Source organism: Pan paniscus, chromosome 3, assembly GCF_029289425.2.
Source record: "Pan paniscus chromosome 3, NHGRI_mPanPan1-v2.0_pri, whole genome shotgun sequence".
Lineage (NCBI taxonomy): Eukaryota > Metazoa > Chordata > Mammalia > Primates > Hominidae > Pan > Pan paniscus.
Window position 1 is genome coordinate 39,526,968 of NC_073252.2, and position 27,754 is coordinate 39,554,721.

The 27,754-nt window shown below is 39.0% G+C and overlaps 1 protein-coding gene across 11 annotated transcripts in view; it reads right to left on the minus strand.

The window, feature by feature from the left end:
• Window positions 1–27,754, minus strand: part of RFC1 (replication factor C subunit 1) — a 77,429-nt gene that overhangs the window by 48,116 nt on the left and 1,559 nt on the right. For all 11 annotated transcript variants that reach the window (XM_034958454.3, XM_063603517.1, XM_055111280.2 and 8 more), the window contains exons 2-4: window positions 14,319–14,447; window positions 8,422–8,497; window positions 5,364–5,486 (exon numbers count right to left, since the gene is read on the minus strand). In XM_034958454.3, coding sequence (XP_034814345.3) covers window positions 5,364–5,486; window positions 8,422–8,497; window positions 14,319–14,447 — 328 coding nt within the window. The remainder of the gene's footprint in view (window positions 1–5,363; window positions 5,487–8,421; window positions 8,498–14,318; window positions 14,448–27,754) is intronic.

A 27,754-nucleotide genomic window follows, 5' to 3' on the forward strand; every position in this document is an offset into this window, starting at 1 on the left:
AAGATATAAAACTAGATGACATGAAAAAATAAGTGTATGAGAGACATCCAAAGATCTAGATTCTTCTACTGGGCAGGAAGGAAGAAGGGAGGGTTAAGCCATTAAGTTATGAAAAAGCAAGCTGTAGGCCAGGTGCAGTGGCTCACGCCTATAATCCCAGCACTTTGGGAGGCCGAGGCAGGCGGATCACCTGAGGTCGGGAGTTCGAGACCAGCCTGACCAAGATGGAGAAAGCCTGTCTCTACTAAAAATACAAAATTAGCCAGGCATGGCGGTGCACGCCTGTAATCTCAGCTACTCAGAAGGCCGAGGCAGGAGACTCGCTTGAACCTGGGAGGCGGAGGTTGCGGTGACCCAAGATCGCACCACTGCACTCCAGCCTAGGCAACAAGAGCGAAACTCCATCTCAAAAAAAAAAAAGAAAAAGAAAGCTGTAGAAATTTTACAATAAGATGCTACTCAAATAAGTGTGTGTGTGTGTGTGTGTGTGTGTGAGAAACATTTACTTAGGTAATTTAAAATTATTAATTTAAATCTCTCATCTTCAAAAATTCTAAATTTAGTTTCTTTTATACAGAATTTTAGTGTACAAATTATTAATTTTTTAACAAGTATAATCAAAAAAATACAATACTCACTTGAAGGAAATTTTCTACCTTTATCACTCTAGGTTTCCCTGCAAACATCTAAGAGAAGCTCTCTATTATATACAGAATATATACCTATTTGTCTGATACACAAGACTATATGTCTCTAAAAGTTAGCAAAGAGAATGTTACACACATCCCCAAGAATATTTTCTGCTACTATTTTCCAAAGTCACAAGTCACTGTTATTACATGGTAACCTGTCACCTAGAGAACACAACATCGCCAATTTTTTTCCCATTTAAACACTCCTCAAATAATTTTAACTTCAGGAGTACTAACTGCCTCCAGAATTATATGCACAATTAAAATTACCAGTCAAACAATTCAAGACAGGAAAAACCCCCACCATTTTCGATCAAACAGCAGGCCCTGATGAAACCGTAATAAAAGGTCAATCTTCGCCAAACAAGACTCAAGGTCTCTCACTTCATTAAACAGCTAAAAGTAAATATATTTACCCAGTACAACAAGTATTTGGGTTTTTACCAACCTTGAAGAACATTTTACTAGAGTCAATAGTTGGCTATAAAGATATTTATAAGCAGTTCTTTCCTTTTCCTGTAACTTGGGAAATTAATGTGGTTAAATTAGTTTTTAAAAATCAATAAATCCTAGTAGAAGACAGATCTAATCAAAGTGATGATGAAAAATATTTCTCATGGAGTGAAATGGAAAGCCTAAAAATCTGTATAACAATAATCTAAAAAGCTAGCTGTATAATAATATAAGCAAAAATACTTGAAACCTACATTTTTCCTAAATCTGTTTTTCATTGTTTATAAAGCACTATGCAATAGAAGTAAAATGCAAGCCACATATAAAATTTCAAATTTTCTCATAGCCACATTTTTAAAAGTAGAAAGAAACAAGTGAAATTAATTTTAACTGTATATTTTATCTAACCCAATAGATCCAAATTATTAGCATTTCAAAATGGGATCAATAACAAAAAAATTAACAAGGTAGTTTACCTTTTTTGTGTAGGAAGTCTTTGAAATCAGTGTTGTTTAAATAAATTTTATTGTATATATCTAAAGTATACAACATGATGTCAGGGGATACACAGATAGCAAAACAATTACTATAGTGAAGCAAATTAACATATTCATCATCTCACATAGTTACTCATTTTATTTTTGTGGCAAGAGCAACTAAAATGTACTAATTTAGCAGGAATCCCAAATACAGTACAACTTTATTAACTATAGTCCTCATGTTATACATTAGATCTCTGGACTTGTTCATCCCATGTATCTGCTACTTTGTAACCTCTAATCAATATCTCCCCATGTCCTCCCCAATGCCCCTGCAACCACTGTTGCATTCTCTATTGACTTCTTTTTTAAGAGTCCGCATTATAAGTGAGATCATGCAATATTCTTTCTGTGCCTGATATTTCACTTAACATAATGTCCACCGGGTTCACACATGCTGTGGCAAATGACAGAATCTCCTTTTTTTTTAAAGCCAAATAATATTCCATTATTATATATACCGCAATTCCTTCATCCATCCACCATGTGACACTGAGGTTGTTTCCATATCTTGGCTATTGTGCAAAATGCTGCAATGAATATGGGATTGCACATAACTTTCTGAGGTGGTGATTTCATTTCCTTTAGGTATATGCCCAGAAGAGAGATTGCTGGGTCATATGGTGGTTTTATTTTTAATTTCATTGGGCTCCTCCATGCTGTTTTCCAAAATGGCTGCACCAATCTACATTCCCACCAATGGTGTATAGGTTCCCTTTTCTGCACACCCTGAATAACGTTTGTTATCCCTTTACTCTTTGATAATAGCCATCCTAACGAGTAAGGTGTTAAGGCACACTGGTTTTGGTTTGCATTTCCCTAAGGATTAATGATATTAAGCACTTTTTCATATACCTGTTGGCCACTTTTATGCATTCTCTGGAGAAATGTCTATTCAGGTCCTTCACTCATTTTTAAATTTGTTTGTTTTTCTATTGAATTGTCTGAATTATTCATACATTGTAGATATCAACCCCTTATCAGATATATGATTTGCAAATTTTTTCCCAATCTGTAGGTTGTCATTTCATTTTGTTGATTGTTTCCTTTGCTGTGTCAAATCTGTGTGTATTTCACATTTACAGCATTCTCAATTCAGGCTAAAAGCACATTTCAAGCGCTCCATAGCCACAAATAACTAGTAGTTCCCATACGAGACCACACAAATCCATAACATAAGTGGGCCAAATATCATTTCCAAATTTCTAAAGCTCAATTACAAAATCAACAGAAAGCCCTAAGTAACTAAACAAATACAAAATGTCTTTAAAGGCAGATGTAGGCTTATAAGAAAGTCAAAATATAAGAATAACAGTTAATACTTATTGAGCATTTACTATTTTAGACCCTAAGTCAGACTCTATTTTAAATGCTTTTCAAGCATTATCTCATTTGATTATCACAAAGGCTGCTGATGCAGGTACTAGCGATGTCTCCATTTTACATATAAGTAAACTAAAACACAAGGAAAGTTAAGTAAACAAGGCCATGCTTTTAAACAGTATACATGCTATGCCGCAAGAAAAATGCCAATAGAACCAAAGGTTGTTTTTAAAATCAGAATACAGAAGATAAGAAAAGATAAAGTATGCAATAATGAAGAAAAAATTCTATCTTTTGGAATTAACAGGTTCTTTAAAACTGAATCATGTCATATGACACTTTTTCACAAGAAGCTCCAATCTCCAGACAAACAATACAGTTTTAGATTAGAATTTTTAAACTATTACACAAATATTGGGAACACTTATTCTATTTTATGGAATGAGGTATTGCCCAATTCTATTATACACACACACACATTTTATTTAACCTTATACTGGTAATATAAAACAAAAATATTTATGACCCAATATTGAAAAGTATGGTTTTAGCCTAACGTAAAGAGTAATGAAAGCATTACTTTAATGTCAAGGATTTTCCAGTACTATATTAATTTGAAAAAGCTGCACTTTTCTTTTTTGAAACTCTTATATTTGTGATTTTATTATGCCAATCTTATTGTGGGCTTTTTTTAATAGTCTCATTCTCTTGTATGAAGGAAAGGGCTTATCTTCCTCCCATTCACCTATTATTTCAAACAATAAAGTATGAAAAGATAAAACAGGCAATAATAAAGCAAGCTTCTTCCCTACATCTCAATTCTAAGAAAAAAATAGAATAATGCATAATACTGAACACCATCTGAGACAGGTACATCATACCCCAAGATTTTTAGCTAAAACATGAGGACAATGTTTACTTTCACATGTATATGCTACCAGCAAATGACACAAATACTACCTAACGTTCATAAAAAGTCCAGATAAAAAGCTGGACATCTCTTCACAAAACAACATTCAAAAATTGCTCATCTTAATGGATGACTGGATACAGAAAGAAAAAAAATTGCTTGTCTGAAATAACCAGTCCCATGTGAAAGAAAATCTGTGATCGGAGCTTAAATTGTCTGACCTTTTTGTTTACTTAAAATCACAAGATAACAACAGCCCTGATCCACAGTTGAAGGCCATGGCTGGCTGCACACTAACTTTGACATTTTTCAGGGTGTCACTGGAAAGCCCTATCACACCACCTTCAGTTACATAATAAACCTATCACTATACTGTTCTTACTCTCCCCTCCCACGTATTCAAAACTTCACAAAGGTAGCCAGAGCTAAGAGGAGAGCCTCTTAATTTAAGAGTTCGTTTACACAATGTGCCTGGGCAGATATTTAGCAATAGCACAAAAAGGTTAAGAGTCAATCAGCCACCTGCCCATAACAAAGAAACGTCTGTTTGGTAAAAATTTTCCAAAAAATATGTTCACATCACTTACTTTTTGTCTTTGATATTTTGAACAATTTCATCAACAAATGTTTCATGTAACCTACAAAGTTCACCTATGGACTTTGTTTTTCTTTTTATTTTTTCCTTTGGACTGCCTACTCAATGTGTCAGGCACTGGGTCTGGCCCTTTCACGTACATCATCCCATATTATTCCGGTTATTGTCTCCTCTAAGGGTTAACAACATTACAATCAAAATGACTTCACCACTAACTTATCTGAGTTTTTCTCCTAGGATGACAATATAACTCTGGGATCCTTACATAAAAGAACAATATCCATGAAACAATTACTTACACAACAAAATATTTAAGATTAGCACATAATTATTTATAAATGTCCTTTGCACTTTCATTACTCTTAAAACAGACGTAACAGAACTAAATTTAAGTACAAAACAATCTTCTTTAAAAAACCCAATACTTAAATTTGTAGTGTCACCAGAGAATACAAGGAATTCAACATCCGTGCTAAATTATAAATCACAAATGTGAGTAATCACTCTACACTTAGATTATTGACTTTGGTCTGCCAGATAAAAAGCTTGCATTAAAAAAGTAGTTCTAAAACAACCCAATACTATTTTAATATGTGATTCAAGATTAAGCTTCAACTTATATGATTCAATACAAGCACTTAAAAAAAATTCCAAGAGCAATTTCCCTGTAATTGGTCCTTAATCTACTGGAAATGCAAAAGATGATCCCAGCCTTCCCTGACAAATATAACTCAACAAAGCAAAAAGGCAGTAGAAATTCCATTCAAAGTGAAGGAGGTACATTTAGACACCAACAAAAAACTCAAGAACATAACACACACGGCATCTCATATACCACAATGCAACCTCACCTGTTTCTGAAATGTATGTAACAGGATCCTGCCGTGAAATTTTACCAGGTTTAGAAGATACTGGCAGTTTTTCTGGTGGCTTTTTGGCATTTTTTACCTGCAACGTCTCCTCTGACTCTGAATCTGTATGTGAGAGAAAAATAAAACAAAACTTTGAAAAGAACTATTATAATATAGTGCATGTTTAAAGTAGTCACGGTGAACCAATTCCTCAAGGTCTTTTTCAAGGCACATGTCTTCTGTGAATTCTCACAGGTTACTTTTACTCAGTGTTAAGCCTATGTATTAGTTTCCTATTCCAGCTATAATAAATGACCACAAACTTAGTGGCTTAAAACAACTAAGCCACTAAATTTATTATCTTCCAGTTCTGGAGGTTAGATAGATGGCAAATATGGGTCTCACTGGGCCAGTCAAGGTACCAGCAGGGCTATGTTCCTTTCTGAATACTCTAAGAAAGAATTTTATTTGCCTTTTCCAGTCTCTAGTGGATGCCAGCATTCTTGGCTCAAAGACCCTTCCTCCATCTTCAAAGCCAGCAACATCAAGCGAAAGCCCTCACGTTGCCATCTCCCGGATCCTCTAATCTTCCTCCACAGTTAATCTCACTCTCTAAACCCTTTTTCTACCTCCCTATTCCTTGTGACTACACTGAGCCCATCCAAATAACCCAGGATAATCTCCCCATTTTTTTTTCTTTTTTGAGACGGAGTCTCGCTCTGTTGTGGAGTGCAGTGGCGTGATCTCAGCTCACTGCAACCTCTGCCTTCCAGGTTCAAGCGATTCTCCTGCCTCAGACTCCTGAGTAGCTGGGACTACAGGCGCGTGCCACCACGCCCAGATAATTTTTGTATTTTTAGTAGAGACAGGGTTTTACTATGTTGGCCAGGCTGGTCTGGAAATCCTGACCTCAAGTGATCCGCCCACCTCAGCCTCCAAAAGTGCTGGGATTACAGGCAAGAGCCACCACGCCTGGCCTAATCTCCCTATTTTTAAGGTCATCTGATTAGCCATCTTAACACCATCTGTAACTTTTACTTCCCTTTGCCATATAACCTAATATAGTCACAGGTTCTAGGAATTAGGCTGTGGATATCTTTTGGGGCCATTATTCTGTCTACCACAGCCTAATCTCCCAGGGCACTTAAATATAAATCAGAACAAAGTGTGAGTACCTGGCACAGTGCCTGGTACAAAATAGATGTTTCATAAACTTTAGTGTCCTTCCTCTTCCCCTGCACCATGCATTTATAAATCCTGTAACACTGTAGTAAACTGTATCAAACAAATGTCCAGTTTCCCAACAAACAAAACTCCTGAGGAAGAGGAACGCGTACTTCTTTCAAATTCTTTACAATATAGAGCAATAAAAGGCACAGAGTAAACACTTAAGTACTTTCAGAATTCAGAACCTTTGATAGTACTGTGAAAATTTTGACAATCCTTCTTTAGGCACATTTTTTATTTTAAGAATTCACACCAGAAGGCCGGGTGTGGTGGCTCATGCCTGTAATCCCAACACTTTGGGAGGCCGAGGCAGGCAAAATCACCTGAGGTCAGGAGTTCGAGACCAGCCTGGCCAACATGGTGAAACCCCTTTTCTACTAAAAGCTACAAAAATTAGCTGGGCATGGTGGTGGGCACCTGTAATCCCAGCTACTTGGGAGGCTGAGGCAGGAGAATCGCTTGAACCCAGGAGACAGAGGTTACACTGACCCAAGATCATGCCATTGCACTCCAGCCTGGGTGACAGAGCAAAATTCTGTCTCAAAAAAAAAAAAAAAAAATTCACACCAGATAAAAATAAAACAGAAAGAGAGAATTAATACAGCAGATCTTATCCACAAAAGCAAAAACTGAAACTTTCTGAATTCTACCATTTTACCATCATTCTGTGCATCATAAAAGGCATGCAAAAAAATTCATGTTCCCTATTTTAAAATTACGTTCAAAGAAAAGCCTTTAAATTGTGTTTATTCCTTTTTAAATGCAACCCAAAAAAGCCAGATCTTTCAATAAAGCACAAAAATTAAATTTTAGATCTTTGCTTTAAAAACAGTATTCTAAGGCACTATTTTTCAAATTTAACTTCCAACAACCTCAACTGGAAAAGAAATTAATACAAGTATTTTAAAAAATAATAGGGCCAGAGGCTCATGCCTGTAATCCCAAGACTTTGAGAGGCCGAGGAAGGCGAATTGTTTGAGGCCAGGAGTTTGAGACCAGCCTTGTCTACGTGGTGAAACCCCATCTCTACTAAAATTATAAAATTTCATCTCTACTAAAATTATAAAAATTAGCTAGATGTGGTGCTGCACGCCTGTGGTTCCAGCTACAGGTGGCCAAAGCGCAAGAATCGCTTGAACCTGGGAGGTAGAGGTTGCAGTGAGCCAAGATCGCACCACTGCACTCCAACCTGGGCAACAGGGCAAGACTGTCTCTAAATAAATTAATTAAATTAAATAAAAACACATATATCACATTCAAAATAAGTTTGACAAATGCTGCATACTATATCACTTTCTGAAGGAATCTTTAATACAAACATATTTTGGTTCTGATAAGTTCTATAATAAAATTGTTTGAAATTTTACTTGAGCATACAGTCCTCTTCTCACAGGACTTATTAACATCTCAGAGAGCTATGTATCTCAGAACATAGTTTATTTATTTATTTATAATTTTTTTGTTTTTTCTTGAGACAAAGTCTCACTACCCAGATTGGAGTGCAGTGGTGATCTTGGCTCACTGCAACCTCTGCCTCTGGGGTTCAAGCAATTCTCATATCTCAGCCTCCTGAGTAGCTGGGATTGCAGGCGCGTGCCACCACGCCCAGCTAATTTTTGTATTTTTAACAGAGAAGGGGTTTCACCATGTTGGCCAGGCTGGTCTCGAACTCCTGACCTCAAGTCATCTGCCTGCCTTTGCCTCCCAAAGTGCTGCGATTGCGATTACAGGCATGAGCCACCACACCCATCCTTAGAACATAGTTTAAAGCACTGTTCTAAGGGATATACAATAACTTTAAAACTTTAAAGCTCCTCAGAAGAAATATTACCTGAATCATAGATGATCCTCTTTTTCTTGCTTGGTTGCTTTTGTTTGAAGTCATCCTCTTTACGGGAGCTATTTACCTATAAACATCACAATATAATTAGAACATAAAGAAGCCTATATAACTATTTTTTTTTTTTGAGACGGGGTCTCACTCTGTCATCCAGGCTGGAGCGCAGTGGCGCGATCTCGGCTCACTGCAAGCTCCGCCTCCCAGGTTCACGCCATTCTCCTGCCTCAGCCTTCTGAGTAGCTGGGACTACAGAAACCTGCCACAATGCCCGGCTAATTTTTTGTATTTTTAGTAGAGACGGGGCTATCCTTTTTTCTCGTTAGATTTCGGCTCAGTCGTTTTAACCAGGGGGAATTTTGCATCCCCGCCCCCCAGAAGGCATTTGTCAATGTCTAGAAACATTTTTACTTGTCACAAATGGGGGTAGGGAGGTTTACTGTCATGTAACAGGTAGATCAGGGATGCTACTAAACATCCTACAATGCACAGGACAGTCCTCCACAACAAAGAATTCTCCAGCCTAAACTGTCAGTAATATACCCTTATTGGCTAAAAATAGGCCAGACAGTAACTGTACCACAATGGGAAAAAAATAATTACAGAAAACACTATATTATTATTCAGCTCCACTTTCAACACTAATCTATGTATACAACAAAGAATAAAAGGATATCAGATAACAAGGCAAGTGCTTCCTGAAAATGAAACGACAGAAACAGGAATAAATGCTAAGCTAGTGGCCTACCACTAGCCAATGCCTGTTAGGAAACTAAATAGAACCAGCCAGGCTCAGTGGCTCACGCCTGTCATCCCAACACTTTGGGAGGCCGAGGCGGGCAGATCACCTGAAGTCAGGAGTTCAAGACCAGCCTGACCAACATGGAGAAACTCCATCTCTACTAAAAATACAAAATTAGCCAGGCATGGTGGTGCATGCCTGTAATCCCAGCTACTCGGAAGGCTGAGGCAGGAGAATCGCTTGAACCTGGGGGGCAGAGGTTGCAGTAAGCCAAGATCACGCCATTGCATGCCAGCCTGGGCAACAAGAACAAAATTCCGTCTCAAAAAAAAAAAAAAAGTACTAAATAAAACCAATGCAAAAGGTATTATTATAAATTTTGTAGTTAAACATCACATTTCTAACATATTCAAATTTTCTCAGAAAACATCAAGAAGGCAGACAGTGAAAAAACTGATTGTAATCAATTATAAGGTAGAAACAGAAACTATTTCTATCCATTATAATAAAACTTCAAAAACATAAGAACAATCAACTAGCTTGCAAGAAAATGGAACAAATGAGCAATTATAATTTATATATACCACTGGATCAAGGACAGAGTCAGAATCAACTACACCTCAAAAGTAAGAGAAGAAGGTATCAAGTAAAGGAGAAAGCCACAGAAAGAAATCCCAAATTCTGCCTGTAAACTTTACCCAAATCTCTGGCTATCTCCTGAATTATACATATGTGGAACAACTCCTACAGCTTAGCTAAGGTTAAAAGAATTGAATAAAGATTTCAGCTGCTGCCCGTTACAGGGGAGGCAAGAGTTTGGAGCTTGAGTACAGCCAAGATCAATGCCTGATAAACCAAAAGAATCAACACTCTTTGAAGGAATATAACAGGATCCAAAGTTCCTACACTGTTATCATTCACAATGTCCAAGATAAATCCAAAATAACTAGAACATGCAAAGAGGAAATGTGACCTGTGGAGGCTAATTTCATATGTGAACCTGACTGAATGACAAGATGTCCAGATATTTGGTCAAACATCATATTAGGTGTTTCTACAAGGGTGTTTTTGAATGAGCTTAATATTTAAATCAATTGACTAAGTAAAGCAGACTGCCCTCCCTAATGGCATTAAGCCTCATCTAATCAGCTGAAAGCCTGAAAAGAACAAAGGCCAACCCTCTGCTGAATGAGAGGGAATTCCTCCTGCCCGACTGCCTTAGAGCTGGGACATCTCTGGGACACTTTCTTCCTGCCGTTGGACTCCAACTAAAACATCAGCTCTACCAATTCTTGGTAATAAATCTCTCTATGTATACACACATACATCCTATTGGTTCTGTTTCTCTACAGAACTCTGACTGTATAATACAGATTTTGGTACCAAGAAATGGGGTACTACTATAAAACAAACAAACAAAAACAAAACAAAACCTAAAATACAGAAGTGACTTTGGAATTGGGGAGAGGCTAGACGTTTTCTAGCATGTAGAAAAAGCCTAGACTGCCATGAAGGAACTGCTGGTAGAAATATGAACGTTAAATGTAATAACAATGAGAGCTGACGAAGAGAAGAGAAGAGCTAGAGAAGAAGCCTCTTTCATCTCAGAGAATACATACATCATCATGAACAGAATGTTGGTATAAATATGAATGTTAAAGGCCAACCTGGTAAGGTTTTACATGGAAATGAGAAAGAGATTATTGGAAATTGGAAGAAAGACAATTCTTATTATAAAGTGGCACAGAACTTGGCCAAGTTGTGTCCTAGTGCTTTGTGAAAGATGGAACCTGTGAATGATGAAATCAGATATTTAGCTGAGGAGATTTCAAAGCAAAATCTTGAAGATGCGGCCTGAGTCCTCCTGACTGCTTGTAGTCAAATGCAAAACGGAAGAGATGAACTAAAGAAGAAACCGGTCAGCCAAAAGGGACCAGAACTTGAAGATTTGTAAAATTCTCAGCCTGTTCATATTTCAAAAAATGAAAAAGCAAGTTCTAGGCCAGGTGTGGTGGCTCACGCCTGTAATCCCAGCACTTTGGGAGACAGGCCAATCACTTCAGGTCAGGAGTTTGAGACCAGCCTGGCCAATATGGTAAAACCCCATCTCTAGGAAAAATACAAAAAATTAGCTGGACATGGTGGCACGCGACTATAGTCCCAGCTACTCAGGAGGCTGAGGCAGGAGATTCACTTGAACCTGGGAGGCAGAGGTTGCAGTGAGCCGAGATTGCGCCACTGCACTCCAGTCTGGGCAACAGAGCAAGACTCTGTTTCAAAAAAGAAAAGAAAAGAAAAGAAAAAGTATGTTCTAAAGAGAATAGCAAGGGTGTAGCTGGAGTATCACTTGATAAAGAGATTATGGGATTATACAGGCAAAAACACTGTCCGTTTGAATTGAAGAGGATGGAGAAAGGACAAAATGAAAGAAGGCTGTCAGACTTCTGAGATTCCAGTGACAGGACAACACAGCTATTCTTCAAGAAAAGGGAAGAATGGCCCCAAAAGCAATTCAGAGATCAACCATCAGAACTGCCTCTTCAAAAGATGGAGCTTGGTTTCAACAGATGAGACAGCCACCACCCAAAGCCTTGTGGGCAGGATGGCCCAGCAGAGCTGCAGAAGCAGGACAGCTGCCTGTGGCTGTGGGGGTAGGGCCACTAACCCAGTGGGACTAGAGGGCAGGGCATCAAGCCAAAGAGTATTATTTTCAAGGCTTATGTTCTGATTGAATTTGCCTTGCTAGGTTTTGGACTTGTTTGGGATCCATCACCCCTCCCTCCCTTCTGATTTCTCCTCTTTGGAATGGTAATGTCTATCCTATATGTCTGTTCTACTATCATATTTTAGAAGCACATTCCTTTTCTGGTTTCACAGGTTCACAGCAAAAGAGAAATTTTCCCTCACGATGATTCATACCTCAATATCACCCATATCTGATTTGGATGATATTGACATGAGACTGTGGACTTCAGACTTGATGCTGAAATGAGTTAAGACTTTGGGGGCTGTTATGATGGAATGAATGTATTTTGCATGCAAGAAGGACATAAATTCTAGGTGGCCATGGATGGAATGTTATATCCTGAATGTCTGTGTCCCCAAAATTCACATGTTGAAGCCCTAACCCTCAGGGTGGCTATATTTGGAGTTGGAACCTCTAAACAAGTAATTAACGATAAATAAGGTTGTAAGGGTGGGGCTCTGATCTGACAGGATTCACATTCTAGAAGAACAGACACCAGAGTGCTCATCCAATCTCTATCTCTCTTTCTCCACCAGTGCTTAATCTCTCTCTCCACCCATATGCACTAAGAAGAGGCTATGTGAGGACAACACGAGGAGGCGGCCATGTACAAAGCAGGAAAAAGGCCCTCACCAGACACCTAATCAGCCATTACCATCTATTTTGTAGTATTTTGTCATGGTGGCCTGAACTAACACATGACCCAAAGAATCAGGACAAAAGGCACTTAATGAAGACCAATCTTGATACAACACAGATGTCAGAATTAGCAGATAAGAATTTTAAAGCAGCTACTAGGCCAGGCACAGTGGCTCACACCTGTAATCCCAGCACTTCAGGAGGCCGAGGCAGGTAGATCACCTGAGATCGGGAGTTTGAGACCAGCCTGGCCAATATGGAGAAACCCCAACTCTACTAAAAATACAAAATCAGCCGGGCATGGGGGCTCATGCCTAAAATCTCAGCTACTTGGGAGGCTGAGGCAGGAGAATCGCTTGAACCCAGGAGGCAGAGGTTGCGGTGAGCCGAGATCGTGCCATTGCACTCCAACCTGGAAAATGAGAGCAAAACTCCATCTCGAAATAAAAACTAAAGCAGCTACTATAATTACACTCAAGGACATAAAAGAGAGAAATTAAAGCTACAAAAAAGAAACAAATGAAAATTCTAGAATTAAAAAATACAATATGTAAAATAAAAATTCACTAGATAGCCTTAACAGTAAATTGGTGATAAAAGAAGAATCAATGAACTTAAAGACAGAAAAAGAGAAAGTACTCAATCTGAAAAAAAGACTGATAAAAATGAACAAGGCTCAATGATCCGTGAGACAATATCAAAACTCTAACGTTTATGTAATTGTAATTCAAGAAGAGAGAGAATGAGGCAGAAAAAATATTTGAAGAAATTATAGTAAAATGTTCCCAATTTTGATAAAAGATATAAATTTACAGATTAAAGAAGCTCAGAAACCAAAAATGGGATAAACAAAAGAAAACCACACTCAGGTAAGCCATAGTCAAACTGCTGAATACCAAAAATTAAAAAATTCTTTAATGAACCATGAGAAAAACAACACACATGAGAAAACAATATCAATGACTGGAGGCATCTCATCAGATAAACTAGAAGCCAAAAAACAGTGGAACATCTTTAAAAGGCTTAAGTTTTTTAAAAAACAGTCAACCCAAAATTCCATATCCAGCAAAAATAACCTTCAAGAATGAAGGCAAAATAAAGACATTTTCAGATTAACAAAAACTTATAGAGGTTTATCACCAACAGACCTACACTACAAAAAATGCTAAACAAAATTCTTCAAGTTGAAAGAAAATGATATTAGACGAAAACTCAGATCTTCAGTGAGAAATGAAAAGCATCAGAAATAGCAAATACGTGCATAAAATAAAAACAGCAATTTTTGCCTTAATTTTTAAAAAAAATACACAACTATTTAAAGCAAAATTACATTGAATTGTGCAGTATTAACATATGTAGGTGTAATATATATGACAACTAGGGCATAAAGAATGGAGTGAATGGCTGGCACGGTGGCTCACGCCTGTAATCTCAGCACTTTGGGAGGCCAAGGCGGGCAGATCACGAGGTCAGGAGATCAAGACCATCCTGGCTAACACGGTGAAACCCCGTCTCTACTAAAAAATAGAAAAAATTAGCTGGGTGTGGTGGCAGGTGCCTGTAGTCCCAGCTACTCGGGAGACTGAGGCAGGAGAATGGCATGAACCCAGGAGGCGGAGCTTGCAGTCTGCCGAGATTGCACCACTGCACTCCAGCCTGGGCGACAGAGCAAGACTCTGTCTCAGAAAAAAAAAAAAAAAAACTTATAAGAACTGAGTTTATTTTACATTTCATTCAATGCAAAATTCTATCCAGAAAACTAACCTTGATTTCCTTTATTCCTTTCTTTGCTTTTAAAGTTTCTTCATCAGACTTTGTTTTCTCATTCTTCTTTACTGTTTCACTTGCAAGTTTCTTTCCACCTGGTATTACTCCAAAGAATTTCCGAATATCCTAAAAGCAAAAAACAGGAGATTCATGAATAAACATTAACTGCATAAAATTATAATTTCAATTGTAAGATGGGACAGCTTTATATACACACTGGGTTACCCTGAGTAATTTTTCCATACCAAGATAGTTCCACGAATATAGTAGCTTTCTTTTCATGTGCAAAAGTTAACTGATAACTTTACCTGAGTTAAGAATAATTTGTCGGCCAGGCGCGGTGGCTCACGCCTGTAATCCCTCCACTTTGGGAGGCCGAGATGGGTGGATCACTTGAGGTCAGGAGTTCGAGACCAGCCTGGCCAACATGGTGAAACCCCGTTTCTACTAAAAATACAAAAAATTAGCTGGGCATGGTGGCAGGTGCCTGTAATTCCAGCTACTTGGGAGTCTGAGGCAGGAGAATTGCTTGAACCCAGGAGGCAGAGGTTGCAGTAAGCCCAGGTCACACCACTGCACTCCAGCCTGCCTGGACGACAAAGCAAGACTCCGTCTCTAAAAAAAAAAAAAAAGAATAATTTGTCTAATAAAAAGTAATATAAATTCTCAGAATCAGGCCAAAAACAGGCCAAAATAAGCAAGTGATATTTTTGCTAATGACATCAGAGTTATTAAAGAGGCAAGTGGCAGTTACTTATTATTGATCATACATGCACATACACATCCACATCCCATCATCCCAGGCATAGCTGGGGAGAAGACAAAGTTGGAGAATATGATCCTTGTCTGTGGAACATATACTCCAGTATGAAAGAAGAATAACTCTCACAACCCTAATCATTCCTGGCAACTAAAAAGCTTCAAATTGTTTTCCTTTATATGATTTTTCAACATCCTGAAGAAAAAAAACCTTTGATGCTTATTACAATATGCTCTTTAATTACCCGTGTTAAACAACAGAATTCAAATTAATCACACTGAAACATTTACAATGTAATTTACAATTAAAATCACTCACTTTTCCTAACCTTTGGATAGTCTTCCCCACCTCTCTAAAATTTAGTTTAAGAAACTGTGGTATAGAGGAAAGGGAACAGACCTTAGAATCAGAAGCCTTAATTCAAATCTGTGCTCTAGTGCTTTTTACCTGTGTGATCTTGGGCAAGCTACTTTATCTGTTTTCTCCTCAGTAAAGTGGGACTAATACTGACCCTTTATGTGGATTAATTATGCATCTACCACAATTCTGGCCCAGTAAAAATCTTACCCTCACCTCATTTCTGAACTATCATCCCTTCATATTACTGAAACACTCTGTTTATCATTATATCTGCTTATAGAGAAGGGTATAAGAAGAAAAAATAATGAGAATGTAGGATCTGAATTCCAAAGAACTGGATTTAAGAACCACCTGTATCATTTTCCCTCTTCCTATCCTTGATGGTTGTAATCACCAGTTTTTATCACTTTTTATCCCTACAACCTACCTCTCTTTATTGCATAAGAGAAATGCCTATAAAAGTACTTTGTAAAGTGTTAAGAAAAGTTAGCAATTATTTCCTAGATCCTGACAATAATTGTCATACTCTTACAATGTCAAAAATCCCAAATAAGTGTGACACACACACACACACACACACACACACACAAATAACTTTGTGGCTAAGCCAATAAACAAAGCAGATAATTGAAGTACATAGCATGTTAAATAATTTTTTTAAGGCCAGGTAAGGTAGCTCATGCCTATAATCCCAGTACTTTAGGAGGCCAATGCGAAAGGATCACTTGAGGCCAGGAGTTCAAGACCAGCCTGGTCAACATGGTGAAATCCCATTTCTACTAAAAATATGAAAATTAGCCAGGCACGGTGGCGCATGCCTATAATCCACCTGCTCTGAAGACTGGAGCACGAGAATCGCTTGAACCTGGGAGGCAGAAGTTGCAGTGTGGCGAGATTGCACCACTGCACTCCAGCCTGGGCGACAGAACAAGACTGTCTCAAAAAAATAAATAAATAAAAATAAAAAAAAAGATTAAAGACTTCTCTGGCTTTATATCCTCTTTTGTAAAATCTCCTAGTTACAAATCCATCCTAATTAAGTCTAAGTTTAAAAGATACTGCTTACAGAATGGGTGTCTCAGCTATGAAACTGAAGACATCTGTATCAGATGCTAAAGAGGAGAAGAACAATAAAGAAAACCACAGTCTTCCCTGTAATTACAGAGAATCAAGTCTGAGGCTGACAACTACTTTATTGCTTCTGGAGCAAATGAGTTTCGTATCAGTTTCACTTTTGAAATTACACAGTGATTCTTCACTCAAACAATCATGACTGTTCTAAGTGAGCTCATAGATGGAAACATTTTAAAAATAAAAAGTAGTGATTGTTTAAACACATACACACAAAGACAGAGTGATAGCGCATGTGTGCCATGGAAATAACCAAACTGTAAATTAATAATCTGGTTAAAGCAAGTGGTGGTTTTCAACCCATTTTCGGACCAAAAATGCTTAAAACTGAGAAGAGAAAGAAAACAAAATGTAATTCAGGAAACAGAGCCACTGTTAACATTGATCTGTCTGGTTTTTGTACAAAAATCTGCACTGCCACTCCTTAGCACTGTTACACCATTTCCTCCCTACGTAATTATTTCCACTCACATCCTCCTTTCTTTCCCTTTGCATTACTTTACCCTACTCCCCTAAACTCCCCCATACTCTGATGGCAACGTAAGAGTTAAAGAAACTGCAGCATCGTAACCTAACTCAGTATACACTAAAAATCAAAGCTTTTAGAAAATAATTTTCATCAGAATGGAAGCCATTCTACTCATACTTTTTTAGCACTATCTCCAGTGTGAGCAGCCATCTGGGGTATAAACATCTAAGAGGCAAAGGTCAGCAATTTGTCCTTAATTTATAGCACGTGACTTCACCTGACTCTTCCAATTAACATTTGCTGTCCAGTGTTCTAGACCTTCAAAGACTTCATGAAATGCAGAAAAACAAGTCTAACTCCCAAATAATGAATCTAAACACTTCTCTTGCCTGCACAGAATAATTCTTGTTGAGCATATGAGTGGAGAAAGGAACAAATATTTAAATTTATTTTTCAATCTTGGCAAGTGGAAGACCCTCAAAGCAGAACATCAAGGCCAGAAACCATCCCTAAAGAAAGGCAGATTTTACTACACAAAAAGTGCCATAAACAAAATTAAAATGCAAGCAACAGAGCTGGGCACTGTGGTGCACACCTACAGTCCCAGGTACCAGACAGGCTGAGACAAGTGGATTGCTTGAACCCAGGAGTTCAAGTTCAACCTGGACAACATAGTGAAACTATCTCAAAAAAAAAACAAAAAAAAGCAACTAACTTAAAAATATCTACAACAGGCTGGACGCAGTGGCTCACGCCTGTAATCCCGGCACTTTGGAGGCCGAGGCAGTTGGACTGCTTGAGACCAGCAGTTTGAGACCAGCCTGGCCAATACAGCAAAACCCCATCTCCACTAAAAATACAAAAATTGGCCATGTGTGGTGGCACACGCCTGTAATCCTAGCTACTCAGGGGGCTGAGGCACAAGAATCGCTTGAACCTGGGAGGCAGATGTTGCAGTGAGCCAAGAATGCCCCTTTGCACTCCAATCTGGGCGACAGAGCGACACTCATCTCAAAAAAAAAAAAATATATATATATATATATATACACACACACACACACACACACACACACACAACAGGCCAGGTGTGGTGGCTCACACCTGTAATCCCAACACTTTGAGAAGCCAAGGCGGGAGGATCATTTGAGCCCAAGAGTTTAATACCAGCCAGGGCAACACAGGGAGACCCCCATCGCTACAAATAAAAAAAAAAAAATTCAGCCTAGTGTAGTGACACATGCCTGCATGCCTGTAGTCCCAGCTACTCAGGAGGCTGGGGTGGCACTTGTGCGCCAAGAGTTTGAGGCTGCAGTGAGCCATGACCATCACACCACTGTACTCCAGCCTGGGCAACAGAGCAATAACCTATCTTAAAACACACACACACACACACACACACACAAAACATGTAAAAGGGTTCCTACAAATCAATAAAAGATAACCTAACCAATAGAAAAAATAAATAAAAGCTCCTAATAGGCAAAGTATAAAAGAAATGCAAATAGCCAACACACATAAAAAATGCTAGATGTCACAAATAAGCAGATAAGTTAAAACTTGATCATTTTCCCCTAAGTTTTAGAAGACTGATAATGCCCATATCTGTCAAGGATGTGAGGAAACAGATGCTCACGCACTATACTGCTGATAAAAGTGAAAACTGGTATAATCTTGGCCGGGCGCAATGGCTAACCCCTGTAATCCCAGCACTTTGGGAGGCCGAGGTGAGTGGATCACGAGGTCAAGAGATCGAGACCATCCTGGCCGACATGGTGAAACCCCATCTCTACTAAAAATACAAAAATTAGCTGGGCATGGTGGCACACACCTGTAGTCCCAGCTACTTGGGAAGCTGAGGCAGGAAAACCGCTTGAACCCGGGAGGTGGAGGCTGCAGTGAGCCAAGATCATGCCACTGCACTCCAGCCTGGTGACAGAGCGAGACTTCACCTCAAAAAACAAAAAAAAAACAAAAAAACTGGTATAACCTTTATGGAAGGCAATCTAGCCACACTTACCAAAATTTTAAAGGTACATACCCTTTGCCCAGTAATTTCATTTCTAAAAGAAATGGTAGGCAGGGCGTGATGGCTTACGCCTGTAATCCCAGCACTTTGGGAGGCCAAGGCGGGTGGATTACGAGGTCAGGAGTTCCAGACTGGCCTGACCAACATGGCAAAACCCCATCTCTACTAAAAATACAAAAATTAGCCGAGCTTGGTGGTACGTGCCTGTAATCCCAGCTACTCAGGAGGCTGAGGCAGGAGAACGGCTTGAGCCCAGGAAGTGGAGGGTGCAGTGGGCCAAGATCACGCCACTGCACTCCAGCCTGGGGAAAAAGTGCAAAACTCCGTCTTAAAAACAAAAAAATTCATTGAACACATGAACGGTTATTTCTCAGGCCACTGACTTCACAACTGCACTCAGAAAGAGAGGTTCTTGATTATGTAAACCAAAATTAATGGTAGATTTGTTTTTAAAGATTATGTATTAAAAGAATCTTTAATTGGAATTAACTTTGTGCTATGACTTTACCTAAGAAATTTTAAGAAGGTATTAAATTAATGCTGATTATATATTATTTCTGAGCTAAGTTAATAAAACTGAGTTTCTATAGTTGATTTTCTGTTACTCTTATATTAAAACATTGTGGCTACAAAAAACAAAAATATACTTTCACTTTTAGTAGGACATTTCCTCTTCTTTAAAATTTATTTTAAGTCAAACAAATAACTTTTTTAAAGAAATCAGAAATATCTCTAGATTTATAATTGATGTTACTAATTTAACAGTCTAGCATGGGTCGCAAAAACTTCTCTGAGGAAAACACTGGTAAGTGAAATATAAGTGTGGTCTGAAAAACCTTTGAACAGTAACAAGTTCTAGCTAGGAAGAATTTTAAGAGCCCGCATCAACTTTTTTCATTCAATCATTCATTTATCCATTCAAGAAATATTTACTCAGAGCCTTTTATGGACCAAGAACTATTTTTGATGCTTGGGATAAACAAAACAGGCTAGGTCTCTGTTCTTGTGAAGCTTTCATTCTACTTTCTGTTCCTAATCTTTCTTTAATCCATCTTTAGAAAACAAAGCAGAGCATAGAAAAGAAAGAACAGATGAAATAGAGCACACTGAGAATAGAAACTACTTCCCCTACTCACCCCAGAACCTGTTAAGTCTACCTGAGAGGCCACTCCCATGACAGCAAAAAGACCCATTTCTACTGCTGTTGTGGCAAGAGGGAAGTATAAGATTCTGAAGTCATAATATTTACTATCATTGAGCTTTAGACTATGCATTCAATGAAATACTCTATCACAGAAGTTTCCAGGTACCTGATCCAAAAATACAAATCAACACAGGCATATTAAAATAGCAAATGGAAATAATTATCTAATTTAAGTTTAAAAAGCATCTTTTCATACCTGCATAACTGGGATAACTAAAGCATTTGAGACTGTTTATGCCTGATCTAATGGTTTATTTCAGAATTTTGACATTTTCACCAGGGCTAATGTACTCCGATTATGGTTTTTATTCATCCAGGAGCTAACTTTTTTTTTTTTTTCCTTGAGACAGAGTCTTGCACTGTCGCCCAGGCTGGAGTGCAGTGGGGCGATTTCAGCTCACTGCAACCTCCAACTCCCAGGTTCATGCAGTTGTCCTGCCTCAGCCTCCCAAGTAGCTGGGATTACAGGTGCCCATCACCATACCCAGCTAATTTTTCTGTATTTTTAGTAGGGACAGGGTTTCACTATGTTGGCCAGGCTGGTCTCAAACTCCTGACCTCATGATCCACCTCCCAAAGTGCCAGGATTACAGGCGTGAGCCACAGCGCCCGGCCCAGAAGCTAGCTTTTTACAACTGACTTCTGAGCCAAAAAAATCAAATTTAAACTACTTAAATGAACACAGAAATAAAGTCCAACTGGGCCAAGCGCAGTGGCTCACACCTGTAATCCCAGCATTTTGGGAGGCCAAGGTGGGTGGATCACCTGAGGTTGGGAGTTCGAGACCAGCCTGACCAACATGGAGAAACCCTGTCTCTACTTAAAAATACAAAAATAGCCACGCATGGTGGTGCACACCTGTAATCCCAGCTACTCAGGAGGCTGAGACAGGAGAATCACTTGAACCTGGGAGGCGGAGGTTGCAGTGAGCTGAGATCGCACCATTGCACTCCAGCCTGGCCAAGAGCAAAATTCCGTTTCAAAAAAAAAGAAATTAAGTCCAAACTGAAAATAGACCTACAACATAATAAAATAACTGTATTTCTCTAGGCAATATTATTTGTCGCTAAGTGTTTTAATAGCTTAGATATAAAGTCATGCAACAGTGCGAGAGATGTTTTTATACCAGGAAGTTTTACCTTCTAGTTTATTTGTATTTTTAGTGGAAATATAAAGTTCACTTGTAATTATTCATTCCTCTAATATTTGTGGAAAACGCACCGTGAGCCACGCGCTATATGGCAGTTCCCTCTCCTTGTGACCCCTGCCCTTACAGAGCTTATATGCTAGTGAAGGAAGTTGTCAACACCTCCAACAAGTTGCTCATTTATTAAAATAAGCCAAAATGTGTGCCAAGGAAACAAAGCAGGTGCTCTCCCACTAATCATGCCAATTGTTTTTATGCTTTTGTGGATGAAAGCTACACATATTTTCCACGGAAATATGAAAAAACAAACATATGCACAAAACTTTGTATCCAATGTTAGGGGTTTTCCCCTAAAGCCTATTGGGAACCCCAAGTCAAAACTCCAGAACCACACACTCACACTGTGCGAACTAACTCACACCTACTTAACCCCAGTACCACTTATGTACATACCAATACTTCCTAAATCTTGTGTCTGTTTCTCCAGACCAGCTCTGAATTCCATATTTACGCAGCCAACATGCAGCCAAATCCATCTCTGTGCAAATCTCCCAAAGGTGCCTCCAACTAATAATGTTCTGAACTAAATTTATCTTCAGCTGGGACCTGCTTCTCTCCCTTTATTCCCCATCTCCATGCATAGCACCACCATTCACCCAAAACAGAAACATGGCCACTGCTTTTCCTCCTCCCTCTAGCCCTCCACCTAATCATCCAACCTAAACCATCTCCCAAATACTGCTGTCTTCTCCCCTCTATTCCCACTGCCACTGCCTCGATTCAGGACTTCATTTGTTTACTTAACACAACTTTCTAGAGGCCTCACTCTGTGCCATGCAATGATTTGAGCACTTTTAAAATATAAAGTCATTCAGCCCATCAATCAACAAGTAGATAAAGAAACTGTGGGAGATATATATATACAATGGAATACTACTCAGTCATAAAAAGGAATGAATTAATGGCATTCGCAGTAACCCAGATGGGACTGGAAACTATTATTCTAAGTGAAGTAACTCAGGAATGGAAAACCAAACATTGTATATTCTCACTCACCCATAAGTGGGAGCTAAGCTATGAGGATGCAAAGGCATAAGAATAATACAATACGTGGTGGCTCACGCCTGTAATCCCAGCACTTTAGGAGGCCGAGGCGGGTGGATCATGAGGTCAGGAGATCGAGACCATCATGGCTAACACGGTGAAACCCCATCTCTACTAAAAATACAAAAAATTAGCCAGGCATGGTGGCGGGCGCCTGTAGTCCCAGCTACTCAGGAGGCTGAGGCAGGAGAATGGCATGAACCCCGGAGGCGGACCTTGCAGTGAGCCAAGATTGTGCCACTGCACTCCAGCCTGGGTGATAGAGCAAGACTCTGTCTCAAAAAAAAAAAAGAATAATACAATGGACTCTGGGGAGTCAGGGAAACGGTGGGAAGGAAGTGAGGGATAAAAGACTACAAACTGGATTCATACCTACTACTTGGGTGATGGGTGCACCAAAATCTCACAAATTGCCACTAAAGAACTTACTCATGTAACCAAATACCACCTGTTCCCCAAAAACCCATGGAAATAAAAAATTTAAAAATAATAATAAATAAATAAATAAAAATGAAGGCAACACAAAAATGTTTTCTTTTTTTGGCCGGGTGCAGTGGCTGACACCTTAATTGCAGCACTTTGGGAGGCCAAGGCGAGTGGATCGCTTGAGGTCAGGAGTTTGAGACCAGCCTGGCCAACGTGGTGAAACCCCATCACTACTAAAAATACAAAAATTGGCCAGGTGCGGTGGCTCACCCCTGTAATCCCAGCACTTTGGGAGGCCAAGGCGGGCAGATTACTAGAGGTCAGGAGTTTGAGAACAGCCTGGCCAATATGGGGAAACCCCGTCTCTACTAAAAATACAAAAAAATTAGCCAGACGTAGTCCCAGCTATTTGGGAGGCTGAGGCAAGCAAATCGCTTGAACCCGGGCGGCAGTGGTTGGCGGTGAGCCAAGGTCACGCCACTGCACTCCAGCCTGGGTGACAGGGCGAGACTCCATCTTTATACAAAATAAAATAAAATACAAAAATCAGCCTGGCATGGTGGCGAGCACCTGCAGTCCCAGCTACTTGGGAGGCTGAGGCAGGAGAATTGCTTGAACCTGGGAAGCAGAGGTTGCAGTGAGCTGAGACTGTACCACTGCACTCCAGCCTGGGCAACAGAGCGAGACTCTGTCTCAAAAAAAAAAAAGGAGAGAAAGCAAATTATGTCACTGTGTTCATTTTATCTTTGAAGAGTACACAGTTTTATGCAAAATAAGTACCGCAGTATGCTGCAGAGCGGTTGACAAAATATTGTATTTTGGTTTTACTTCTCTATTTTGAAAGTAATAAAGAAATATAAGTATTTCTGGTTAATATTTTAAAACAGCCCACCAAATCCATGAGCAGAAATGGATTATCATCAACATACTTCACAAAAGTCTATCCAAGTACAAAAATCTTTTATCCTGAAAACCAATAAAATGCAAAATCATATATCTGAATAAAATATATAATGATTTAACTGGTGGGAACACAGAAAAAAAATCATGAAATAATTGTAAAGTATTTAAGCCAGGCGCGATGGCTCACGCCTGTAATCCCAGCACTTTGGGAGGCTGAGACGGGCAGATTACCTGAGGCCAGGAGCTCGAGACCAGCCTGGCCAACAGGACAAAACCCCGTCTCTGCTAAAAACAGAAAAATTAGTCAGGTGTGGTGGCACATGCCTATAATCCCAGCTACTTGGGAGGCTGAGGCAGGAGTATCACTTGAACTTGGGAGGTGGAGGTTGCAGTGAGCTGAGATCACGCCACCACACTCCAGCCTGGGTAACAGCGAGACTCCGTTTCAATCAATCAATCAATCAATCAATCAATAAAATATTTAAAATTATACTAAGGCCTTATACCTTGGAAGCAAAAAGTAAGTGGTTGGAGGGCTTTCCCCCTAAAATCAGGAAAAAGTATGTCTGCTCTTGCCACTTGTACTCAATGTTGTCGAGTTTCTAGCAAAAGAATTAGGCAATAAAATGAAATAAAAGACATCTACATTGAACAAGAAGTAAACCCATGTGTTTACAGATGAAACAATCTTACAGAAAAACATAAGAAATCCACTAAAAAATTTAGAATAATGAGTTCAGCAAGGATACAAGATCAATATACAAAAATCAATTGTATTTCTGTATACTTTTGCAATAAACAATCCAAAAATAAAATTAGGAAAGCAGTTCCAGCTGGGCGTGGTGGCTCACGCCTATAATCCCAGCACTTTGGGAGGCCGAGGCGGGCTGATTACAAGGTCAGGAGATTGAGACCATGGTAAAACCCCGTCTCTACTAAAAATACAAAAAAAAATTAGCCGGGTGCAGTGGCGGGCGCCTGTAGTCCCAGCTACTCGGGAGGCTGAGGCCGGAGAACGGGGTGAACCCGGGAGGCGGAGCTTGCAGTGAGCTGAGATGGTGCCACTGCAGCCCAGCATGGGCAACAGAGCGAGACTGTCTCAAAAAAAAAAAAAGAAAGAAACCAGCTCCATTTAAAAAATCACCAAAAAGAATAAAATACTTATGAATATATTTAACAAATGAAGTGTAAAACTCATACTGTGAAAAACTACAAAATACTATTTAAACAAACTGAAGACCTAAACAAATGAAGGCATCCCACATTCATGGATCGGAAGATGTAATATTGTTAAGATGGCAATATTCCCTAAATTGACCTACAGATTCAATAAATTCCCTATCAAAATTCCATGTGGCATCTTTGCTGATTCTAAAATTCATATAGAAATTCAAGGAAATGGAATAGCCAAGACAATCCTGAAAAAGAACAAAGGTGGAGGACATACTTCCTGACTTCAAAAATTATGACAAAGCCACAGTAACACAGTGTGTTGCTGGCATTTAGATAGACATATAGATCAATGGAACAGAACTGGGATTTTAGAAATCAACTCTCGCATTTACAGTCAACTGATTTTTGACAAGGGTGCCAAGATAATTCAATGGAGAAAGAATAGTCTTTTCAAAAAATGGTTCTGGGACAACTAATGTCCACATACAAAAGAATAAAATTGGACCTCTATACTTCACACCCTATATAAAAATTAACTCAAAAATGGATAAAAGTCCTAAATGTAAGAGCTAAAACTACAAAGCTCTTAAGCATAAATCTTCATGACCTTGGATTAGGCAAGAGAAACTTAAATGATGAAAAAAAGACAGACATGCAAGGATGTGGAGGAAGAGTATTTCAAAGAAAGAAAATAGCAACAAAAGCCCGGAGAGAAACAGAACCAACCTAACACACTCAAAAGACAGAGAGAGAAAATCAGAGAGGTAGGTAGGGGCCTTAGAGGCCAAGTTCAGGTACATATGCATGGCAAAAGCATATTATTTGGCAAAAGCTATATTATAATAAAGTCGAGCACTTCTCCAGGGAGAGCATTCCACATAGTAAACCATGATGTGAAAGTTGCCTGCCTCTCGGAGTGGAGCAATGAAACAGTTCAGACCACAATTTATTTAAACTGACCTCACGGCTCTTCAAACAGCTGTTCCTTAAGTCTCATGTGTGTTTAATTCAATCTTATGCATATTTTCCATAATTATACCAACCAATTAATTATATATGCTGACTTCTTAAAAATGGCATCTCTCAGGTTTTATTCACATTTTGTGCAAACAATTAAATCTCAGTGAAATTCAAATTGTCTACATGGCTTCTTTATTTCTTTTATTTTTAATTTTCTTTCTATTCCTTTAGTAGATAATATATTTACATGGTTCAAATTTCAAGAGGGTAAAAAGTCCCCCTCTTATCCTGCCTCTCAGACACATATTTCCCATCTCTGGAGGCAACAAATGTTATCAGTTGGTTCCTTCCGTATCTTTCCAGAGAGATTTTATATTTTGGCAATTGTTTCATATCACAGTATAAAGTTTTCTCATTTTTATAAAGGTTGCACAGTATTCCATTGTGTGAATACACATACTTTATTTCTTTATTGATAACTTTTAATTGGAATTTTTGCTTTCAATGCAGCTCCCAGGGCAAGAGCTGTCTATGGATGGGCTTCAGAAGATAAGTGAATAGGCCAGGCACAGTGGTTCATGCCGGTAACCCCGGCACTTTAAGAGGCTGAGGCAGGTGGATCAACTTGAGGCCAGGAGTTCAAGACCAGCCTGGCCAACATGGTGAAACTTCATCTCTACTAAAAATAAACAAATAAAATAGCTGGACATGGTGGCACACACCTGTAATCCCAGCTACCAGGGAGGCTGAGGCACAAGAATCGCTTAAACCTGGTAGGCAGAGGTTGCAGTGAGCCAAGACTGCATACTGCACTCCAGCCTGGGCAACACAGCAAGACTCTCAAAAAAAAAAAAAAAAAAAAGAAGAAGAAGATGATAAGTGAACAGGCCAGGCACAGTGGCTCACGCCTGTAATCTCAATGCTTTGGGAGGCCAGGGTGGAAGGATCGCTTGTATCCCGGAATTAGAGACGGCAGTGAGCTATCATCACACCACTGCACTCCAGCCTAGGCAACAGAGCAAGACCTTGCCTTTAAAAAAAAAAAAAGAAGAAGAAGATAGGTCAATCCCTTAAAATGGTGTGTATATGACCATATGCATTTCTCCGGGCAGAAAATTTGCATATCATTCACTGTATTTATCAAAGGAAACTATAACTGAAACAAAGATTGAGAACTACTGTCCTTCATACCCAATGACACAGTCTGAGGGAAAGAAAAAAAAAAGAACTACTGTCTTATAACTTTGCACAGGTGTTCAATAAACATTTGTTGAATCAATTTTAGTCTAGGGTTTTGCTAATTGTTGCACTAGAGACTGGAGGGCTAAATTAAATATCAGTATAATACAAAATTCTTATCCACCTCATAGAATGTTTACCCATTAACAACAAAACTGACCAATTTGACCTATTTCTTTTCTGAGAAGAGGTCTATTTTTTATCTGCACCATGAACAGGAGTACTAAAGAAAGAAAAGAACCAAAAGTAAAAGCACCTGAATGATCAAAAGTTGACCACACAAGCACCATAAATGACAGAGGAATCTACCATGCCTCTTAATATCTATGTAACTCTCCATAGAGTCCTTTCTGAGAAAATAGATCATTGGTAGCTGTGTAGTTGCCTAACATGCCAGGCACCAGAACCAGAACGGAAGCTTTACCTATACATCTTGCTTAATCCCCAAAACAATCACTATGGCAGCTATTATTTTCCCCTCTTTTACAGATAAGGAAACAGAGGCTTAAAGAGATTAAACTTAAGCTATTT